Source organism: Varroa destructor, unplaced genomic scaffold, assembly GCF_002443255.2.
Source record: "Varroa destructor unplaced genomic scaffold, Vdes_3.0 BEIS01000003.1, whole genome shotgun sequence".
Classification (NCBI taxonomy): Eukaryota; Metazoa; Arthropoda; class Arachnida; order Mesostigmata; family Varroidae; genus Varroa; species Varroa destructor.
In genome coordinates, this window is record NW_019211456.1 from 507,960 (window position 1) to 531,186 (window position 23,227).

General features: G+C 38.6%; 2 protein-coding genes across 2 annotated transcripts in view; one reads left to right on the forward strand and one right to left on the reverse strand.

Moving 5' to 3' along the window:
* The window catches only part of LOC111246177 (BAI1-associated protein 3-like), a 41,089-nt gene extending 20,375 nt beyond the window's left edge, over positions 1 to 20,714 (forward strand). Inside the window, exons 21-27 of the mRNA XM_086983906.1 lie at positions 2,271 to 2,393; positions 2,594 to 2,800; positions 4,887 to 5,070; positions 6,186 to 6,348; positions 6,584 to 6,825; positions 7,143 to 7,224; positions 9,259 to 20,714. Of these exons, the coding sequence (XP_086840032.1) occupies positions 2,271 to 2,393; positions 2,594 to 2,800; positions 4,887 to 5,070; positions 6,186 to 6,348; positions 6,584 to 6,825; positions 7,143 to 7,224; positions 9,259 to 9,280 (1,023 nt within the window). The 3' untranslated portion in view covers positions 9,281 to 20,714. The remainder of the gene's footprint in view (positions 1 to 2,270; positions 2,394 to 2,593; positions 2,801 to 4,886; positions 5,071 to 6,185; positions 6,349 to 6,583; positions 6,826 to 7,142; positions 7,225 to 9,258) is intronic.
* Positions 11,778 to 20,682, reverse strand: LOC111247698 (juvenile hormone esterase-like). The gene is made up of 11 exons (XM_022798956.2): positions 20,299 to 20,682; positions 19,562 to 19,819; positions 19,165 to 19,257; positions 18,358 to 18,492; positions 17,041 to 17,171; positions 16,621 to 16,801; positions 16,255 to 16,380; positions 15,040 to 15,233; positions 14,264 to 14,498; positions 12,998 to 13,144; positions 11,778 to 12,326 (listed from the first exon to the last, which is right to left on the reverse strand). The coding sequence occupies exons 1-11, from the start codon at positions 20,680 to 20,682 to the stop codon at positions 12,171 to 12,173; spliced, it is 2,040 nt and encodes a 679-aa protein (XP_022654691.1). The 3' UTR covers positions 11,778 to 12,170.
* Positions 20,715 to 23,227: the final 2,513 nt, after the last annotated feature.

Genomic DNA, 23,227 nt, shown 5'->3' on the forward strand with positions numbered 1-23,227 from the left:
ATATATTGCAATTGTAATTTGAAGACTCCAAGCACGCGCTGTCTATAGTTTCGATACATGGCGTAAAAGCCGAGCGAAGATGAATCCCAAAGTAACCATAGCAGAGTGAATCAGATCTTGAGCGTTTAAAGGCGCGGGCCCTATGCTCTATGCTGCTCTAGACAACGTCTACTGTTAGCAGTAATCGTTGTTGTCGTGACGTCTAGCGTAGCTACACCGAAAAAATGAAAATCGTTCAAACTGTTTCGGCGATCGGCCCGAAAAATAGAAACCATCTAGGAGCAAAATTTAAAACCGTACAATGTTATAAATAGCAAGCAGGATGACCAGTTTTAATGGTGGTATATAGGCGAAGGATTGTAATAAGGCTTTGAGGACAAAAGACATTCCTTCCGCCACCGGTCACGGTTCAGGTATTTCGCTGTGGCGGGGATAGAGTGCGGTAAATAACGACGCAGTTCTAAGTAGTAATATATTATTGGCGGCGGTTATTTGTCAAGCAAATTTATGAGCGTTTCAGATTTAAGATAATGTTACATCTACTTTAATTACGTTTTCTACAGAAACACTAGAGCCAATAATACATCCGCATCATGGTACCATCGAGCTCGAAATGTTACATCGGGCAAGTAATTCCTAAAGCCCAATGCTGCTTTCTTTGTCCGAACGTGAATGTTACCTCGGAGGCGGCGAAACCCGCGAGTGTTTTTTTTTGTTGGTGTATCCTTAAAGTACAGAATTTTTTGTCTATTGAGTTATATTACTAAAATCATTGTACTGGATCCCATTGCCATAACCGTTGCTGGTTGTAACTGTTCCAGTCCCTATTTAGTAACCCGTGGATAGAGTAAACTAGAACTGTTTACTTGTGTCGTTAAAAAGCACAAAAGCATTTCCATAATTTAAATTATGGCTCCATATTTGTGCGTCTTTACCATGAAATTGAGCTAGAATGAAATTGGATTAAGGTACACAAGCGTCAACATGTTTCCGTGTACACGAGAGTTAGTAGAGTTTGAGCGTATCAGCCTTTTCCCTTACGAAAAAGGTTACATACGTCTATAAAAAGCTTTGGAAGCTATTAGCTCGAAAGCTGCAAAATTGAAGACGGCAGGGCGCAGAAGGGTACTCTCAAATCACATTTTCTAGAGAACCATCAACCGGAGAGAGTTCATCAAGGATACAGATGCGACGTAGATGTATGGAATTATACAAGGGCTAGAGCAGAGCAAAACTCGGAATTTGCGAGTTTTGGTAAAGCCGGCAGCCCTACCCCGCATATCGTTTGGGTGTTCCGTTGAAAACTCTACCTATAAAGTTACAGTTAATTCCCATACCTCGTGTCTAATTCGGAAAGTTTCATAGCACTGGCCACTCATTTAACCGTTCTCCATAATAACACCGTGCACTTCCTCCCTTTTGTTTGTTTCTAAAATGTTCTTCGAGTCTCGCTGTTGACTGATGACATCATGAAACAGTGATGGCGCACCCTTATTTTTAATGCCATCCAGGGAACAACAAGTGAATTACGGCCGGACTTGCTTTTTGGTCTAGTGCATTTACATCAATATTCTACCGCGTTCGTTATAATATAGAGTATAAGTCACTGAAAAAAACATTTGAACAAAATCGATTATGTAAAATATGACTGACTACTTAATAATACTCAAATAGTGATCGATAGATTTAAGGGAAGCAGGACGCCTTGTCTAACTCTCCGTATTGCTGGGACGCCTGAGAGCAAGTTCAAGTCTAAACTAGCGAAACAACGGTGCCGATCCTTTCAGTAGACAACTAAATAATATTAATTATTTCAATATGTCTGCAGTAGCCGTTTCGAAAAATAACAATCGGTTTGGCACTATACTAATAACATTTGCATTTAAACGCTTGCGATTGCCCTGACGTGTCATTAAAGAGTGAGACCCTATCGGACATAACCGTTCGATCGCCGTGCCTACTATTATAAAATTTCCAATAAATTCGGGTTCCTGTGAAGCGGTTCTGTCATATGGCTCAGTACCGCAAATCTAATATCTATCTGTCGGGCTCTTGCAAGGCTATTTTTATTGCTATTGCTTGGTGGTTTGGCCTTCTCTTTTATAGAAAAATTTGAATTCCGCGTAACCTAGCCGCATTTTATCTACCTAAGTAAGCAACATGCGATAGTGGGTCCAGCATTTCATCTGCCCACTCCCATTTTATACAGACTATTGATACATACGCGCACAGTGAAGTATGGCTTTAATAAATTCATGAATTTTTTCCAGATTCGCCCTGAACTACGGAAATGTCTTGAGCATGCCGCGTGGGAGTCGGAACGAAAAGGCGTTGAAGAAGCACTTGTCCCGCTCTATGAGTACCTTGAGAAAAACTTCGCCAATACTTATTCGGTAACTATAACCACTACGTGTATTGTATATGCAAAACGGTATGCGGCATCGAACAAAAGGCTTCGATCAGGCAGTTAGTACGCCATTCAACTCAAGACAGTGTTAAACAAACGTACGTTACAAATCCTGCTGAGTAACTCCAAGTGATCAAGCATCTCCAATCTCTCTATAGAAAGCTAAATTGCTATATCGTATTTCAGAGTTTGGAGCACATCAATTTTTATAGATCTACCGAAAATATTTGGAAAGTTATGCTGGAAGAACTCGATGCCATTGCTTGGACGAATCGTGGAGCTAGAGTTTCCTTCTTTACCAGACTTGATGATGCTGCGGAAAAAATGGCCGCCCATATTCATGGCAACGGGAACGGGCTTGCGATGAGGGACGTTCAATCGAGTGAATTTAAGGTATATTTTCTTCCTTGAAACAGTGTAAAAGTTTTTGGGGTACGCACAAAGAAGTTGATTTTACGCGGCGCCAAATCATTGAAGAAACCAAGTGCTAGATAAAGTAACAGCGATCTAACCTGACTATGCTTTTAACTGGAGAAATTTACCTAACGAGAGCGATATGAATATATATATATATATATATATATTGATGACTAACGTACTTTTGGATATGCCATATAACCCAGATGGCACTGCGTTATATGGCGTATACGTATTTGACCGAATGTGCCGTAACCAGACTTGTCTTGTCACTCGCCTTTATATCTCTTATACTTATTGTATATGGGGAAGCTCGAACAGAAAGCCAGTTTAGCTGAATTACGGCGAGATCAATTGCTTTGCTAGTGGAGATGTTTTTATAGAAATGGGCTGATTAGCTGAAGTATACTTCGCTTATCGAGAAGCAGCCGTTATCTTTTGTCAGACTTAGATAGAGCTGTCTGCTTAACTTGATAATATTTCGTCTGGTACGGTTATCAATAATATTTACTGATCTCGTTCGTGAAGTTCCGATAGCAACGATACGAATGGACACCTAAGATAGCTGTCAATGTTGACGTAAGGCTAACGTTGATACCGCAACCCACGGCGCGACTGCTCAGTTAGTTTAAACGGGTGTCGAGCTTCAAGTGGGCGCTTTGAAGTTGAAAAATCATAATATTTCTGTATCTTATTTTCGTCGGCTTAAACATGTGGTAGCTTAAACAAAGGAAGTCAGGCTTAGGTTTAGAAACGTATACTTTTAAAAAGAGAAAATAGCGTACCTGAAGCGCCGCTTAACAACGTCAAGTTCCAAACAGTTATTTAATAGAGGGTTTCGTATAACGTTGAGCACTAAGCTCGAAAATATATCTTTAGCTGATGTCGACCGACTTCTGAATGTAAGGAAATAGACCCACAATCTTCATGGTAGCTCTGCTAATGACGAGCCCAAACAGTCGGACGCTATCGACGGTAGATGATAATTGCTGGTGCATGAAGTCTAATATCTTTTAAGTGGCTCACCTTGTCCTAAGCAATTAGCCTCTCGTATATCCGGCCTGAATCGGATATGGACATACAGTTCAGATAGAAGTTCTGTTTAAAGATCTCAGATCAAACCGGTTTAGACAAGCACGAAGCAACTAAGTAAGCCTATTTAGAATATTCACATTACTAGCACGATACAGAAAATATTATATTCTATAATAGTTTCCGTAAATTAGAGATTGACGAACAGAGCCTGCCCAAAGACTACCCAACTAAATGAGTCATTTGTCTCATACAGAGTGACTTATCATTTTTGTAACGGACAATGCGGCTTCATCAAGTATCAAGATTTTAGTTATGGCTGTCTACTAAGGAGCAGTTCTATTTTGCCACATCCTAACCGACAAGAACACTGAGGTTCTTTAAATCACTGGCGCTTTTTATGCGTTGATGCCTAAGCAAATGTATTACTTAATAATGCGACCTAGTTGCGATCAATAATCTTGTTCTTTAAGGCTTTTTATATATAACCACATAATATTTGTAAGTAGAAGATTTGTTAACCAGTGGCTCGGGCCGAGTAGATAAGGTAATGCCATAGCCTACGCGATGGCCTCTTGAAGCGATTATTACATGTCCTTACGGTCATGTGTCGAACTTAAAGTGTAACCGTTGTACAGATTGGAATGTGCCTCAGTTAGACCTGTTGTTGACTTCGCTTTTGATCATTTTTATATGCTTATGTTATAAAACCGAAGGGCTGTCACGACTCGACTCAAGCGATAATGACAATGAGGCACGGGAGTCCTATTAATTTCTATGGAGGGCAGGAGTACGAACCACAAGTTCTCGAGACATGTTCACCAGAAGATTCCGATTACAGTTAGTAGGACCAAAGCTACCTATCAAAAATGAACAAAAACGATCTTTCTGTCTTCGGGAGTTATACAAACACACATCTAATCTAATTTATATATGCATATATATAAGTTAAATCTTGTGATTGAAAGGTGCTGTTACTATCAGCAAATGTTAGATGATTATACATTTTGGTTGGTTTTGGTCGTTGCAGAAGTTGAAGGTCCATCTCGTTCAAATGTCTTCTCCAACAAACGCGTTAATTGAGGAGTATCTCGTGGCGAGACTAGAGCGGCAAAATAACCGCATCGAAGCGATTCGTCAAGGCGCCCATCCATACGGGTTTCTTGCAGTCAAAGCGGCGATTCTATCATTTGACCAAGTGATTTACATTCACGGTAAGGCGAAATAGCGGAACGCTTTACAGATATACATAAATTCTCAAGTTATATATCGATATGATCGCGAAGTCAGGTTGCAGCAATGGAACCGAGTTGTGACAAGAAATGGCGCTTTAGTGAATCGAGCAGCGTCTTCTGAAACCAGCTGTCTCTAATGGGTTTCCTACGTTTTAAGCATGGTGTTGTATTTGCTTCGTTATTACTTATAACTTAGCCAATAAGGTTCATGCGCTAAAGAGCAACACAAATGATTCTAGTCCTATGAAGCGGATTTTTTACGATTCAGAGCACTTATCCTATAAACTGCGACAGCAGAGGTGATTTAAAGATGACGACCACAAGATAATATTATGGTAATCGATTAGAAAAATACAAATCAACGATGGAAGTATGAGGTACGATATTCGTTGTCTATTCGAACGAATTTAGCTGGTATGTTTCATATAGTCGTTGTAAATAAAATGTTCTTATAGATCTAAGTTTATTGACTAACAATGTAGCTCGGTTCTTTTTCTTAATTTCAAATATGGCATTTATGTATATAAGCTGTCGGAAGTGTGGCATGTCAAGGAAGGGCACGTTCTTAGGATAAATAAGTTCCTATAATTTATATAAAACAATAACAAGCTGAGGTTTTGTCCACGACCAGACATATAAAGCTGAGTAGCAGCAAACGACAAATTAGAACGGAAAGAATAAGAATAAGGAGAATTCCTAGTATGTCCTGAATTCGAAAATCCTAGTAGACATACACGTATGTGGGGGGCCAGCGTGTCTCTGTGTGGCTTGTGATCGGTGTGCACATCAAGTGGCAGAACGATCAGAACCTAGCAAATGTTCAGGAACTAAAATTGAGAACCAATGTTGATAATCAAAGACCCATAATGTCGATGAATACTTGTAAAAAGAACGGTCTAGAATTGGTAACCGCAATTGATGACTGGCATATCGATAAACCATTACTTTTTCCGTAACTCGTCTGCGTAAGAAGCTGCTCTTAAATGGCTGTGATTCGTGATACATTTGAAAGAAATAGGTGGAAATCATTAGGCGGTAGTTATCGAAGGATCATCTAATTAATACGCCTATATAATGTTAATCTGTGATTACAGTACTACGAGCTCGGGACCTCACAGCTATGGACACTAACGGACTAAGTGATCCCTATGTTAAAGTGGAGCTAATGCCCAGACATTTATTTCCTGATGCAGCCGTCAAAAAGACGCAGATTGTCAAGAAGACGCTCAACCCTGTTTGGGGAGAGGAACTAACTCTGTAAGGATAATAATGTCTTTTGTGTTTGCAAATTGAACTCGTGTAGAAAATGTAACGTTTCTGTTTGAAACGAACTCGTTTGAATCTGAACTTTAAATACTAGGTGTCAATAGAGCCTACTGATGAAGTGGACTTGAACAATAGAACTTGAATTAAGTTAATGACTAGGCCGATTTTCAGTCTACTACAGATCTATGTATAGCCAACGTATATCGTACTCGATTGACATTTTTAGACAGATTCCTAATCTGACCATCGACGAGGCTGTAAATCGAGCCGATTTTGGTCCATCGGTTTGCATCAGGCTAACCGTCATGGATCACGATCTCATAAGCAGAAACGATTTTGAAGGCGAGTGCTTCCTGTCCCTACGAGAGCTGTCTATCATCGACACGTCTCAGAAGAACCGAGTATCCACAGAGGATCTAAATGCTCTTGATATACAGGATATGCCGCTGACTCAACCTCTTGAAAATGGTAAGCTGTAACTAACGGAAACACATGCTACTCATTCTACTATCTGGTGAGTAAAAAGAAGGATCGCTTACTTACTCAGATTCAACCTTCTCAGGACCACTTTATGACTCTGATCGAAAAATAAAACTACGTAACTAAATGTTGATGCCCTTGTTCTAATGCCGTTCTAATGATAAGGCTGTTAATGTTCGACCGAAGTAAAAAACACTGTGGAGCGGCCAGCGAGTTCTATTGAAGGAACCTTTTGGTATCGGAAACAGGATTAAATGATGTTGAGCGCTAAGCTAATCTACTATCGCGTTACGGTTGTTTTCTAGATGAGTACCTGAGCATTTTGGAAAAACGCGCCTGGGACTCCGATGCGCAAAAGTTTGCCAGTGAACAGAGAAGGAAACAGATGTGAGTGAAACGTCCGCCGACCCATGACTCCTCATGAATTGATAGCGCACCTTGGTGATGAAATTTTCGTAAAGACGGCTCACCAATTAAACAACGGGCTTTATTGACGCTATACTTCCGTTCTATACTTATACGCTATATAAGATGAAAAGTGGAACAAAGGTAACAAAGCCTGACACGTCGCTGACTGTAGGAAATATTATATATTAACGTCTTCTATAGGCCAGCACAGTTTTCAGTTAAATGCCCAGCTGAACACTTAAATATATGTAACTATATAATTCGTCAAGTTCGAATTAATATTTAATAAATGAAAGATACTGACCCGTTGTAATGTTTTCGGTATTAACGATGTAAATGAACGGTATTATCATATTTAGTGGGATGAGATGGCAACATAACGCAAGAGAACTGTCTCGTTGACCTAAAGTCTGATTAGGTGTTCTTCGATTCTTCGAAAAAAAGGTCGATACACTGTCAAAATATGACGACTAGAACGTGGAACAATACGCTAATCTAGCATCTAGTATTAAATTTAATTATTTCATGCATTACCATTAAACTATTACATACAGAATTATACAGTAGTGAATGATAATTAACCCTAGAAGAAATCTCACACCACCGCTTTTCCGTTCCTATTATCATAACTCGTTATCATTAGCGTCGCCGCCATTTTGTTTTTGTTGTCAAATTATTGCCATACGTCGTATTATATTCAATTGAGGTCCTAGTCATCTCCAAGAGGTGTCCGTTTGTGCCTCTCTTTTTTTTCTGCTGTTGTAAATAATAGTATTCAATGAGCAACTATAGTAGTTTATAGTAATCACCATAGTATTGTTAATTTATGGTATTCAATTTACTTCTGCCGGGTTAAATGTAAAGCGTTAACCGTCCATTGCGCCATTAATCGCGCCGGCGCAACTTCCTTCTACAGTTTTGACATATTAGTTACATAGCAGCCCTTACCCCCTGCTTTGCTCTCTCTGTCCGCATGTTTTTCGTCAATGTACAGCCTTAAAGCAAGACTCTTACTCTAGGTACGTCATTTTAGCTTTCTTTCTCAAAATGTCTTGCATTTCCTTTGCGTTAGATAGCTATATAGCATAAGGAACGTTCGTAATCCACGATTCGAATCCTTTCTCGTAATAGAGACAAAAGTTCAGGGCACATCTGCTGTTGTTGTTATTGTGTGACAGTACATATGGAAATAAGCTTAAATATTCTCATAAACTTCACCAAGTACATGGTAACAGATGACCTGGATAGAGGTATTTACAGACCAATAATTTGTAGCGATGTAAACAATGGCGCCGAGGGCAAAGGCACAGAAGGGACACAAAACTCTAGAGGGCGCGTGTTAATCTAGCCGGCAGCTCTATCTTCCCTAACGGCAAGATCATTCTGCTTGCAAAAAGTAAATATACAATTTACAGTTTACAATTAGTGCAGGAAACACTGGAACGATATACTTTTAGTTTTAATAAAATGTTATTTGAAGAAACCAGTTGAGTCCAACAGAATTCATATTCCCAGAGATATCCTATTTATATCTTTTTGTCGATTTTGACATAGCCTCTTTGAGGTAACAAGCACGAGTTTCTCTATTGCTTATGCGGCTCTCGATGACCTGTTAGGAAGTTGCATGATATACACTGACGTATACAAGAACATAAGATGGCAGTCGTCCAATTGAGAGTGGAAAATGCCCTTTCGTTGTTTTTATGCCTTGGTCCATGCGCATGGATCTGGATATGTGATTTTTCGTTACGCGTCCGGGATATAGTTGCAACAGATGTCCACAATGTTAAGCTGACATTCTGGACAAAGCGTGAACTGGACTAATTATTACAGTTACTGCTGAAATGACACGCTTTAGGCCGGATGAAAAAGCGCTACGATATATCGTATATCAATATATTGAATCGTATATGTTGAATCATATATGTCGAGTCATGTAACAACGGCGCTGTCATGTGGGTGCATCTTGGCTTTGACAAGGTATAACCTTAATTGTTTTTGCCTGAATTTCAGAGTTGCCCGAGATGAAGATTAGGCCGTTCGCCTACATTATAATTTCCAAGCCGTGCACTAACCACAGAAGGACGCTCCGAAATATATTTGATCGTATCAAACAATTATGTACAATTGAATTTATCTCATTCCATTAGCTTATATATTATTTATGTTACCAACTTCATTGTACCGATAGAAACTAAGTAAATTCATAGAAGGCAACTAGAAGGAGTGGCAGCAAAAATGAGCGCTTTCTAATAAACAAAGATATAAAAGAAGAAGTGTTTAGTTTACTTAATTTGAACACGCAAAAAAATATATATTTTAATACGTATATACGTTTATAGCTATTTTATATATACATTTCGAACTGTATATGTTCTTGACTTATATTCCCACTTGACTGGTCTGATCCTTTCTAGCTGTGCAAATGCTATGCGCAACCTTAATACTAGGGTCTGCTAGATCTGAAGACAATATACCGTGTTGAAGACAATACAGATATATAACATGTAATAAATTTCTGCAAGTAAAGTGGTCCCTCGATATTTTTACTTTTGGACTCTCTAAACTCTAAATGTCACAATTTCGTTTACTCCCATAACCGTTCAGATAGAAATGACCTTCATCATAGAAGACGATGTGACGAAAGAAGACGCTAGCAAGCACATTGCACTTCCAGTATTTCGATAATAAATTTTTATAAAAGAACAAAACATACACACTGCCGTGTTTATTGCTGGGCAGTCTTCTAACCCTTGCTTCGCGAAAAACATCGTAGGAGAGGGATGAAATGCAAGTTTCTTACGCGTTTATATATATATGTATATATATGTATATATCAAATAGAGTCTACTGACTGATTTTTAAAGAAAGCTTGTACTTGAACATGGGAAGCAAGCTAACTCGTATTGACTGAGCCGTCTAGAAACGATCAGTTGGAACAAATGCAAGCACCAGATACTTCCGATGCTATCATGGAGAGCGATTTCTCTGTATTAATCGTAAATTTAATGGTTCAAATTCAATGATTTCATGTGTTACCTATATCTTATGGCATTGTATACAATGAAGCATTGGCTAATCCCATTAATTATTCAGTATGGAGCAGGCCCAACGGAAGCTAGGGTCAGCGAAACGATTGGCCGCACGGAGTAAAGGATTCAGCCTATTAGGATTTTGAAGAAGGATAAAAATTTCAAACAACAATTGAGTGTAGAAAGGTGTCCAGAACTAGCAAGTCGAGCGATTGTCACGAATAATGCCTGAATATTCCTTAGTTGGAATGTTACGCCAGTATGATACGTCATAAAAGTGGCTTAGATTAAAAACATAAAATTTATTCCACATATTGGCTACCAAATTATTTGAGCTTGAAGAGTCCAATCTGAAGTCAACGTTTCCCATCAAGGCAATACTGACTAAATACAGAATCATGAATATTTAGTTTTTCAAATTGAATACTGTCAATAGGGTTTACTGGAAAGTAAAGTATAAAACTAGTCAATACCTTTAATTTCGCCTAGAATTCGTACTGGCCCTTCTTTGCATGAATCTCCCATGCTTTTCTATGAAACTCACTTGCATGGATCCATTCACTGATTAAAACAACAACTGAGATCTGCAGCTAAAGCTACTTCGATAAAAATACGACAGGTAGAGAGCGATCACTGTGACAAAGGCTTGACAACGTGGGGTTCGACTGGATGCCGCACATGTCAGCTGTATATAATTGAAAATGGCACAGATCTCTTGAGGGGCGACGGGCGACAAACGGCTTGTCTGCATAGATCTTCAGGAGATCAGAAGGTGTTTTCCCTATTGCCGTCCCGCTAATTCTCATTCAGATGATGTTCTTATCAGCCTTTTTTTGAGACTTTCAATATTTAATTAGAATTAATAAATAAGCTTGCTTTCCCGTAAAATAATTACCCTGTTCCTATTTATTATACACACGCTATCAGAGCGTTCTAATCCACTCCGCTTACTAGACAACGTTAGCTATTATATTAACCTTAAAAACGAACGTTTTGCATCAATGAACATTTGGTAAAATGTCATTGAAAGCTGACTTCTGTATTGAAAAATAATCTGTCCTTATCATAGAATAAGGTAGTTTATGTTGTATATAGTTTCTCTTATGTTCTATCTTTGTGCTTCATTGCTCTGTTTTTTTTTTCGATCATTGTACTTTTGTCACTGGAATTCCGATATTCCGGTGACAAATTAAGTTATAGTACAGCCCAGCTGTTTCGTGCATGAGTTACGCTTCGGATGAAGTACCAAATAACTTTCCAAATGTTCAAAATGGAATGGTCCTAGCGGAAGACATAATGGGAACGCTTGAACTCTAAATCAGAAAAGCATTTTACCATGATTCCTATCTGGTCATTGGGTGCTGCATTCACTAACTTAAACCATTACTTAATAATCGGATAATAATTGTGTTAGCGTAAACGTATCCACTCGATCGTATGTATCATTCAGATATGAAACAGTTACTATTTACATTTACCTAAAATGAGTAATACCAAGCGTTCCTCTATAAATCCGACTTTTAGGTTTATATCGATACGATAATTACTGACGGAATTGAAGTTACATAATGTAATTAATTTGAATGAAGTTACATAATTTTTTTTTTTTTTTTTTTTATATATATATAACATCTAGTAGGTGTTTATACAGCTAAAGTAAATATAATTAGTTGGTAGCGCCCCACGTGACGTCGTGGCAATTGCCCACACTTGTGGAGCTGTAGTGAGCCGTAATTATAAATGTCTGAGTAAATATCAATGACCTATATAAAGATCGAATGTCTTTTCCGCAGCAAATGGCTGCATAAATATGTCCGTTAAATTTAAAAATCTTGTGTGTCTTCAAAGGTAGGTTCTGCGCGCGCGAAATTTGCAATTGATATTATCTTAGACTCAGCTAGAAGAGTCGGTCGGTAGTGCTGGTTTAAGAGAAACGCGGGCGGTTCCTGATTTTGAGTTTTTAGATTTTTGCTTCCAGAAGAGGACGCCGAGGACAACCATCATGAGGCTTGCCAGAACTAAACCTGCGGTCACACCCCAAGTGTTTCTCTAAAATAACAAAGTTAAGCAAAGTATTTGTACTTACTACCTGACTTGTTTAGCGTTAACATTTTTGAGATATTTTCATATGGTGAGAAAAGATTAAGTTTTCCATGTGTAAAATACATATTACTGTATCAATATTTTTCATACGAAATCAGAACAGGTCTAAGTTGAAAAATATGTTACTTATCGCAACAGATATTCTTAACTGGTTTTAGAGAGAGTTAAGTAATTTTTTAGCATTCTGTATATGCGCATAGAACAAAAGGTTTTGAAAATTTAAATAAGCCTAGCAAGATAAGATTACCTTTTAGGGAGATACTTTTATTTTAAAAACTCGCAAACAAATTTAATTACTTCATATACATCCTTTTGATCTGTAACCTTAGATTTACCACAAATGGCCTGTGCATAATGTATGCTGGATGGTAGATGTGTAACAAATTAAAATAGCACGATGCATGAAACAGATGTTAGATAGGCAGATTAGATGACTATAGTCAGTCAACTAATGTTTCTTCTCCGCCCCCCCTGTAGCTACTATGAGCATAGATTTTTACTTATCTATTAATGGAGTTCGTAAGAAAGAACGATAGGTAAAATAAACATAGCTATATAAAATAACACTGACTAAAAGCAGCTTATTATTCTATTTTCATATGATCAGATCGGCTTACCGCAGACGCCACTGCTGCGTCACGTCGTTCGTGTAGCTTTGCGCTCATCGCGTCCAAATTATCCTGCAGTCTCGGGATGTAATCCGACCAGAATATACGTTGTGACTCCTGATACGGACTTTTTTCCTCAAAATTGTCATTTGATATCTGATCGCAGAATGACACGGCAGTAGTAAAGCAGCAGCCTTTAAGCTAGTGATACTTACAAAATAGGACTTCGCAGCTAATTGGTTCAATCGTGAACGTCGAAGAGGGTGCGCCTTTTCATCTAGTCTACATGTAGATTAACCGAACTCAAGGTTTAGGTGTAAATTTAGAAAGTATGCGTGGTTCATTCCTAAATTGATTCCATCATCTGCACTCATTACTATGCCTCGAGCCATATATTGTAAGACCAGCGAGCGCAAGACAAAGCTGCAGATCAATCGGGCCTATTTGTAAAACCTAATATCGATATGTGCTCTATACTGGTTCGTCGAAAGCTTGATTCTGTCAAATAAAGTGGCTGATTTTCCAACTGTGATTTTACGTAACCCCACAGAGTTGCATCGCATGGCACCTACGATTTTTTGCGATAAAATCGATTCAGTGGTCTTCAGGAAAGGCCATTGCAACAATTCTCGCTCAGCCAACATTTGCTCACACTGGTGTCGCTGGCCTCGAGAACAAAGTAATTCGAATCGGTTAACATCGCAGCGCTAAGAAATGGCAGTTTTTTTACGCTCACTGTGGTACATGTTTTCTATAGTATTCTTAAGGCAACTTCCTACAATTTAACTTACGCGTACCAAGACGCTCAACGTTTCGAATAGAACTAACTGATTTCAGCAGAAAACCAAGTACTTCAGGTACGGGGGAGCGTGGAGTGTAGGTGAGCATTAAAGACTGCCACTTCAACTGCTTGTTACGGAATAGTTATAACTATCACATCGAAATTAAATTTTAGATTCAAAGTTTCCGCCAGAACTGTACGTACATTTATTTAATATGTCAGTAAACTAAACAGTATGAGAACGCATGCCTGGATGGCATATGACATGACATACTTAGATACGCCGTACTAATGTTTTAAGGAAAATAACGATATGCGTCTCTCTATGTTCTGGGTTTTACGTCCGGTTCTCGCCATTAAATAGTCCATCAAACAAGCGGCTGGCTGCCGGTACGAAGCGAAGTGAGTCCCTAAGATTAACATGCAAATACGCTACCCTTCAAGCTATTACGGGGACGCAACGATGTCCACTTGCGCGAATAGCAGGTACATACCTTAGTAATAAAAGCGAAGGTAGATAGCTTCGGATTATATTCGGTTAGAAAGAACGGTGAGCGAGTGGAAGTCGACAAGCTTTGCAGGTATACAGCCCATTTTCTGCGTATTTTCTGATCTTTATTTTGTGCTTTTGCGGTTCCTTCGACACCCACCAATTGAAGTAGGTCGTCCATATAGATCGCGGATTGTTGGTTTCTTAAACTTTGTCCACTAAAAAGTTGTAGATTTTGCCTACAAATACATGCAGCTCAAGTATTACTCTCTGATTAGACCATTTAGTCCTCAATTCTATCTTTCTGTTCTTTGAAGTGAGCAGTCAAGTGAGATCGCTACAATTAAATATGTTTGTAAATGAACGTTTTTGTCACTTTCGTACAATCGTATTTAAGGCGTTTATACACAATATATTTATCTAAGTGTTTTACCTAGACGAAATGGAAATTGTCGCTTCCTTCATGAAAGACTGTGACGCAATCTCAGTGCACGGCAACCCGACAAAATGAACTATGATGAGAACATACACAATTGCAAGACTGCACATTTCTGGCAACGGTAAGGATTTGTTTCGAAAACATCAATGCCAAAAGTCACTGTGATGTTTTTACCGTATCTAAATCAAGGACGCCCACACAGCCTAAACTATGAATATATAGAGATAAATATGTTGGAACTTTCCTTACCGTAAGGCCGAACGACTCTGGTCAGAAGATTTATTACAATAAAGTAGATTTTACTTTATTGTACGAAAAGAAAGAGAAATCTATTCACAAACCTGAATGACGGTAGCTGAGGATTATTACTTCGTACGTAGATGCTTACGCCAGTACTCGACTCATTACCAGAATGCCACCGTCTAATTTTGGCTTCAGCGTGAAGATGAGCCAGACTGACGACTGGTGTGAAGCTCAGGTAATCCGTAAGCACTGAACACATTATGTCTGCAAATGACGTTTGATTTTCCGACACCTACATGGTCGCACAATATCATTGCGATACATGCTTTATCATATATATGCGAGCATATAATCCTATAGTGATATTAGTTATTGGCCAACATCGAACATTATGTACGGCGATAGATTAGGCGATGAGCAAACGCTCGCTGCCTTCGTTTAGTGTTATTGATGGCAGACCCAAGCGGCATCAAGGATGAATCCTTCTTTCCTTACCACCTCGTTTCATTCGCAGCTCCATATCATTACTGATGTTAAAAGCACGATTGTTCATATGGCTAGACTAGGTATGGAAGCAACAGGTTTCGTCATCTGACTTATGCACAAACGTGCGAAAGGTCTTCGCTCCTTAAAAACAGAGAAACTCAAGAGTATAGTATATGAATCAGCTCAGAACTTTACTAAGAAAAAAACGCCAGGAAAGATCTACGTAGTCTCGTTATAGATGGTGTTGCCCACCAACGACAAGTTGCTTAGGATCAAACATAACTTGTACATAATGGTCAGATAAAATCACAAAATACGACATATTATCTATCAGTTAAAGATAATAAAGCATAATGTTTATGCTCAGCGTGAAGATAATAATTATGTTTTTGAGTCGTAACAGAGGTGAAATTTATTTCACAGTAGTTAGATTAAATACACGAAAGGACGTGCGGAATCACCGAACGAATTATATAATTACAAAAAGGCTTCTCTTTATCTATTGACATATCCAGTGATATGCATGGCACTGAAAAGTTCTATTTGGAAGGAAGTCAAATCTGACGGACTCCATCGAAGTCGCATTCGTAACTGAGGCCTTTTTACGACTGTGTTTACAGCCGCTTCGCAGACGACAATAATTAATTACATAGAAGCTTGTTGTCAAAAGCCAAGCTGTGCTCATCTCTACTTTCAGATAACTTCGATGGGTGCTCCCGGAAAAATTATTATCGTGATCTTACGCTAGAGTTTCGTGCCTCAGTAAAATATCAGTAACTCATAATATAGTGTTACGTTATTAATAAGCTCGTAACGATATCATTTACCTGATGGTCCGTGTAGTTTCGGAAATACATTAACTGAACTGAAGTAGTGACTGTTTTCAGAGTGTCAACATATTCCTGATACGGCGCAAGGTACATTTCGATACGCTTGTTGAGCAATATATTTTCCTAGAAAATGTGGAACTTTTCTAAGCTCATGTTTATAGACCGGTAAACTGGTTTCGGAAATTATACAGAATTCGAAAATTTCATAAACGTTTTAATATACCTAAACAAAAAATAGCCGGAGAAACATTCACTGCTATTCAATATCAGTAATTAATTAAGTATTGGTTTAGTTCTAACAATTGAAAGCGTTCGAGAAAAGAACATCAATAAAAAGAAAACAAACTCAGTAGTAGCAAGTACCTGTGATCGAAGTAAAGTACTGGAGGTTCCCTCAACGGTCGCATTGGTATTCATTATACTGGAAACCGTTGGCTCAAAGGCACTATCGTAAGGTCCTGACGAGAAGGAACTATAGCGAAAACTGCCAGCATCTTCCGCATAGCCATACACAATTGCACTGATGTTGTCAAAGGTCGCCGTCCTAATGAGAGGTGGACCGACTCTTTACGACTCGAACTTTTTCAAATAGACAGATTTCTAATATAGGCTAAAGACCATCCTCCAATGCTTCAGTAAGAGCTCAAAACTATGGACTTCACATTTGTGGACAAACAGACAAAACATATGATTAGATTTTATTTGTACAATTTATAAGTAAATTATCGAAATTTCCTTGTTAATAGAGGTGAGAACAAAAACACTATGTTTGAGCGGGCTTACCGAGCAAGTTTTTCGGGCCAGTCGCTGAGATACGATTTCTGATTATCGTCCGTATGATTTTTGTCAGCCACAGGTCCAAAGATAAATCGAGGATGGGCACCTTTTTCCAAGAGGGTCTCTACTTTCAGATTCTGCGAATTTGTTAGTAATCGGAGTCGTGAATCTCTTATCTGCGTAAGCGGTAATTCCGTTTATCATGACTACTGTGCAATATCCATTTCAAGTTAACTGATTAAAATCAAATTAGAACTCTCTTCAGTTGATCAAGGCAGGCTATTTATGCTGGGATTAAAGCATCAAAATACATTTTGGATGATGGGAAATGTCAGCGCAAGACTAACACTTTACTGTTTCCAAATGTTAAACAAACGCCAAACGGACTGGCGGAATATTTCAAATTGTAAAGAGCTAGTGTGTTGTATTTATAATACACGCATCACTGAGAAGCTCGTCAGGATTCGAGAGTTAGTTAGCTTGCGCGGTACTAGCACAGTCAGTGTTCGAACTTCGGCTACAATTCACGCTTGATACAAATGTATGCTTTTTAAAAAACATCAAGCATTTTCAAGTCTACTCTTGAGAGCAGGCTTGTAGCACTGGGCTTAAGTCAACGACCGAGACAACATCTGAAAAAATCATAGCGTCTAGAAAAATGCTTCCATCGCTCTAGTCCGGGTGTTCTAGGGGACCAGCTACTTACTATGGCAATACTATAGTGTATTTCACGGTATCGTACAGGAGTGATCGCTTAGGGGAACTACCGCAAGACATTGAACAGCTAAAATTGTTACCGAGTGGTAACAGCTCAGAAACTCTGAACTTCATGCGTAAATTTATAGATGATCTCAGCTAAAGATTACAGATGATTCTGTCCCAAGTTGATATATGAAACATAATTATACCCTTATTTAAAGTATTTATCGCTAACTACTAATTTCTAATTTGTCTCATCTGCTCGAGTATTGACGTACGTAATTAGGTATTCTCTTAAGTACTGCCTGTCATGTACAGATACCGACATTTCAACTAATAGAACAACGGTTCGGTATTTGATAGGCTAATTATAGAACGAGGACGAAAAATAAACACGAGATGGACATTTGGCTAATTCTAGCAATCGGACTCGTTTTAACAGAATTGATTAATGGGTAGCCATTGTGTAGGTCCGCTAGTACAATATGTTAGTATATGAATGCCTTAAGTCTAGGCAATAGAAATCGACATTGTTAGCCTAAAGAAATAAGGCTCAAATAGATTAACACCTAAATAATGACTTCTATTGAATAGTCACATTGATACGTAATCTAAAATGCTTACCCGTAGACATTCTATAAATTTCCTGCTGCTGGATGATGTACAGCCTACTTCGTATCCGAAATCAGCGGCGCGTTTCTTCGCGAAGTGTACATTTGCATCTGGACCAAGAGCGCTTCCTCCAGAGATAACAGCTGTCTTTAACCGTAAATGCAGAGAGAGTTCTTATGCCATTCACTATAGGGTCCGGTAATCTACTAGATACTAGGACAGCTTTGAGGTCAGGATGACTTTAAATGTAAAAGTATACTTTTAATAGTGAACAAACACTTATATCTTGTTACAAGGAGAAGGGTAATTCATAAAAGTCATGAAGGTTGTATAATCTTGAGCTCATCTTTTCCTTTAAAAAAGCTGTTAAAATCTTATATCGTTTTAGACATATTTAAATGAGAGTTCGATAACACGGTCATAAAGGAAGACAATATTCAAGAATAACTGTAATAACATTCTTGCAAAAAAAATATTTAGAACAATATAAGGGATAAATTATTTGTACTGTCTGGTATTGTCTATGACCTCCTGTTGTTTTTCCATTTAATGACGATTTTTACACAACACACCCTACCAAAATTTAAACAACTCTTCCATAGATCTCCTCTATCAAAGACCAACTCACACAGGTTTTGCCAATAACGGTAAGTACTAATTTCATTTTAACTAGCAAAATAACAAATAGCAAATTAATAATTTTCATAAACTACAACCACGTGAAGCGAATGCTTAATTTTTCTAAAAAAAAAAAACAAAAACAATGTTTATATTATTGGTCTTGAGCACGATCATTTATCGGAATATGGGTTTACTTACCTTAATGAAGCTATTGAGGCCGTTGATAATATGAATGGAAGCTGAAATTCCTCCCGAACCAAAGCCCAATACAATGATGCGATTCGCGTCAGCCTACAACCAGTCGTAAAAAAAAATTACGAATTATGAGTAAACATTTGAAGCGTTAACATATCATCCTATCAGAGATATTCTGGCTAATGTCCTAAAAAAGCTTTTTCATATTCAGTTTTTACCCAAAATAACAGAAAATCACGTCGTACCTTTGCTACATGTCTGAGTATTTCAATAAGTAAAAGTAAAAATAAGCTCAAGATATCACGTATAGCAATTAAGTATTCTTTTTTTTGTCAGAGTTGAACAGTTATTGTGTCAAACAGCAGTGAGTGATTTGGATGGAAGCCAAATTCAAAGATGCCTTTAATGTGCTTGCTGAGTTTTTAAGGAACTGTAAGGCCATATGTTGATCCCAGAGGCCCAGATTGGCCGGTCCTTCATCGTCCTCAGTTGTGAGGTAGCCTAGAGCTCCAAGGCGGGAGTGTACGACAGCCAGTATACCGATACCCGAATCTTCTACCAGAAAACTGCGTTCCGGTTGTATTTTGTGAGCCACACTCTGCTTGAAGTCGAACCCTTCAATCAGAATTGCCATTGCAGCGTTGCCATCACCGAAAGTCTGAAAATATTGAGTATAAATTACATCTATTAGCTATTTTTTAGATATACAATAGATATATAATATTACAGTATTCATGAGAGTAGGAAACATTGTTTTGTCTTTATTACAGATGGTGCATATTGGATTCGAGCAGGTTTCGCTAGCTCATCCAATTATTTCTGGTGCGAACAACTGGTTTTAACAAACGTTTTAAAAAAGAGAATCTATCAAACTATATTGACAGGTGAAGTTTTGAATCGATGTGTAAGGTATACTAACTAGTGGGTTTTTCTTGGGCATTAACGTCAACTTCAATTTTACTCTATATTGATATATTACGATAATTTAATCACAATAACCACAATGAACCTGTGCACACGAACGTCTGAAAATCCCATTCGAGAAATATCCTCAAAATAGGCCTGACTACGGAGTCATACGTTACAACTTACTATATTCGAGGGGTCATACAACCTAATTCGAGTATAGAGTCATACCTTGTTCGTAATGTAGAGATCTACACGCAGACAATCTTCAGAACTAGTTGTTAGGTCCGTCATGTTCGTAAAAGGATCAATTTGTGCGCATGCCTTCGGCATAGTCCTAGGTGTATGGTAGTACTTTTTGATTTCATCGATGCTTAAGTTCCATGAAAATAGCTCTTCGATTGGTGCTGGCCTCGTGAAACGGAAACGTCCTACAGGCTGGCGGGCGTATGGAATACCGTAGAATGCATAGAATCCAATGTTGTTTTCCGCTGACTTGAGTTCACTACTGTAGGAAACTTCATTGAGAATGATTGTCTTATGCTGACTAAATGAGTCGTTAATCAAGCCTAAGCTTATGATTAGCATCCAAACAAGTGAAGTCTGGGCTGCCATACTGTCGGCCCGCTGCGGTTGGGAGGACAAATCTGTAAATAAAAAAGGGAGCCGAAGTATGTTATTGATAAGTGTAACCCATCCTGCGCCCCGAAGTAAGTATCTATGTTGATGCCGTAGGAGAGCAGCAGTTACCTACAAAGCCTACGAATGATGAACGTAAAGGTGAATTAATGTAAGTTAAACAATTAATATACATATTATCCTACGGACAGTAATATAAAGCATTTCTTATAGTGTAAATTAAACCTGAATAATTTGTCTGAAAACTACAAAAGGCATCTGGAGCTCCGAAGAAAGAAAACAGTTTCTTCCTTAATAAATTAGTCCTAAAAGGTGCAGCCTTGAATATTCTTGAGTGCCAAAAAACAAACAGTCCTATTACATCAGACAGCGCAGTAGCAGCTCTGTGTATACTATAGTTTGTATCTATAAATGCATCCACGTACATAAAACTAATGTTCATCTGAGGTTAGGAAAAATTTATCCGAAATCCAGGGCTATTGCAGTCTTTTAACGGACGAAACAGTGAAGGACCACCGCGCTAGCTAATCAATCACACGTCTGAGCTCTCCAGAGGCCACAGCTCGGCACCTTGGCCTTGGGTGTTACTGTTGAGAAGTAGCCTTGTCACCTTTACTTGAAGAGAATAGGACACCGTCGCTCGTGGGCACTGGCAATACCTTTCAAGTCGACTATGTTAATAATCGACGCCGCAAAGTGCCGGAGAAGGGCGAGCGCGACCGAAACGCGGAGCGGCGCGTTCATGTCGCGTTGACCGGGAGAGCTGATAACGATCGTCGATATAGTGCGGCTCTCTTGTTGGAAGCGACGCACCCAAAGACGGGCGCGGACCTGACGCAGGCATTCTTGTCTTACGCAAGTGTTTGTCATCGGTAACCATTGGATATTCGCGGAAAATGGAGGTGGATTTTTGGTTCTTCTAGTTCATTATTGCTTTGGAAGCCAATCCGTTCGATTCCCAATGTTACCCCCCAAACACTGGAAAATTCATTGTTTTTTTTCTTTTTGTCGTAGTTGCTTGTTGATTAGTTCTGAACTGTGTTAGAAACAATCAAATTTTTGACGATTTTTTCTAACACGTAGGCGTTCTCTAGATATTTTGCTGGTGCAGACTATTGAACTCGTATTGTAGAGCTAGTATCTTGTTTCGGTGATCTGAACCCTTTCGTTAACGTTAAACGTTGGTAATTAGATTAATCGGCTTCTGGGATCCTGATTTCGGTTCTGTAGCAGGGCTACTGTACAATATCCAGTATGAGTGTATAGCGTTACTTCAATTTCTTTAAATTATACCTTGGAGGATGCCTTTGGTGCCCGCAATTAACACACAAGCTTTTTTCGAGCCTTATAAATTGGTCAAAATTCATAGACACTGCCGCTATACCTTCGATTAATCAGTTAGCCCCTAGAGAGCAAGTTACAGCCAAGGGCGACGTCGAGATAGATCATCTTTGACTTACACTCTAAAGGTGTTGCCAGCCTTTCGATCATTAGCATTGCTATTTTTGTGAATATTAGGCATCATTTATACTAAGGTCTGAAAGGAACCATAAAACAGAAGCAAATCAGATTTAAGTTAGAGTGGGATGATAGCTGTTTTAAGCATCAAAGATCTAATGCAGTACTTTCTCACCGCTATGCCAGTCTATTTACACGAGCATGGCCTGCACGTGCAACCAGTTGTTTGTTGCCGATCACTATATATATATATATATATATTGGGTTTTACAGGTAGCTAAACCTAGTAACCAACGAGAGTTATAATAATCATTTAGCAATGATTTTATTCTGACTTCGTCGTAGTTATACATGCGTACTCAAGAGCTTGGAGGTTAGCTTGCCTTTAGTCGAGTTCACCTTTTAAATTACTGAACATATTCATAAATGCCAAGTAATGTGACTTTATAAAGAGTCATGTTTATCAAGAAAGACATGATAAAGAATTATAAATCAATCTCTTTATAAAGAAAAGAAGAAGATGCTTGAAGATTCGATTAGTGTTATATATGAATTGAGCTGCAGCCAACCTTTCAACTTAATGTTAACTTTGTGCGATTGCAAATTCGCAAAAATAAGCTGTCTAAGTTTGTACGACTGCTCTTCTGCAGAAGGTACCTGCCCAGCAGATATCACCATCGAACTACGAATTTGTTATTTGTCTTCCACTATGAGTCCACGTGTTTCGGGCAGATGCAGCAGAATGGAACACTTACGGGCTATGGTAGAGTAGCACGCTTGGAAAAGCCCGCAGTTTCTGCTATCTTTAACCATACGTCCCATACGTGTATATGTTAGCAAGCTGATCTCTTCACTGCGTTTATTTATAGGTTAAAATAAGTCAATATTATAATACATATCTCCACTGCGCCAGGTCGGAGTCATCGCCGTCTCACCTCACGGAAGTAAAAGCACTAGATTAAGTCTAAGCCGCAACGAATGCGAAGTCTCTTATTTGCACTTTGCTGCCCGTTTCCCTCAGGTTCAAGTGACTCCTCTAGACGTGTGGCGCATATCTTTTTAT

What these genes read in the sequence shown, in the direction of transcription:
- LOC111247698 (XM_022798956.2), bottom strand. Translation starts at nt 20,682, where the DNA reads ATGGCAGCCCAGACTTCACTTGTTTGGATGCTAATCATAAGCTTAGGC. An exon ending in AATTTATAGAATGTCTACGG is followed by an intron (nt 17,172 to 18,357) that starts GTAAGCATTTTA and finishes ACAAATTCGCAG; the next exon opens with AATCTGAAAGTAGAGACCCT. An exon ending in GTACTTTACTTCGATCACAG is followed by an intron (nt 16,381 to 16,620) that starts GTACTTGCTACT and finishes CACATTTTCTAG; the next exon opens with GAAAATATATTGCTCAACAA.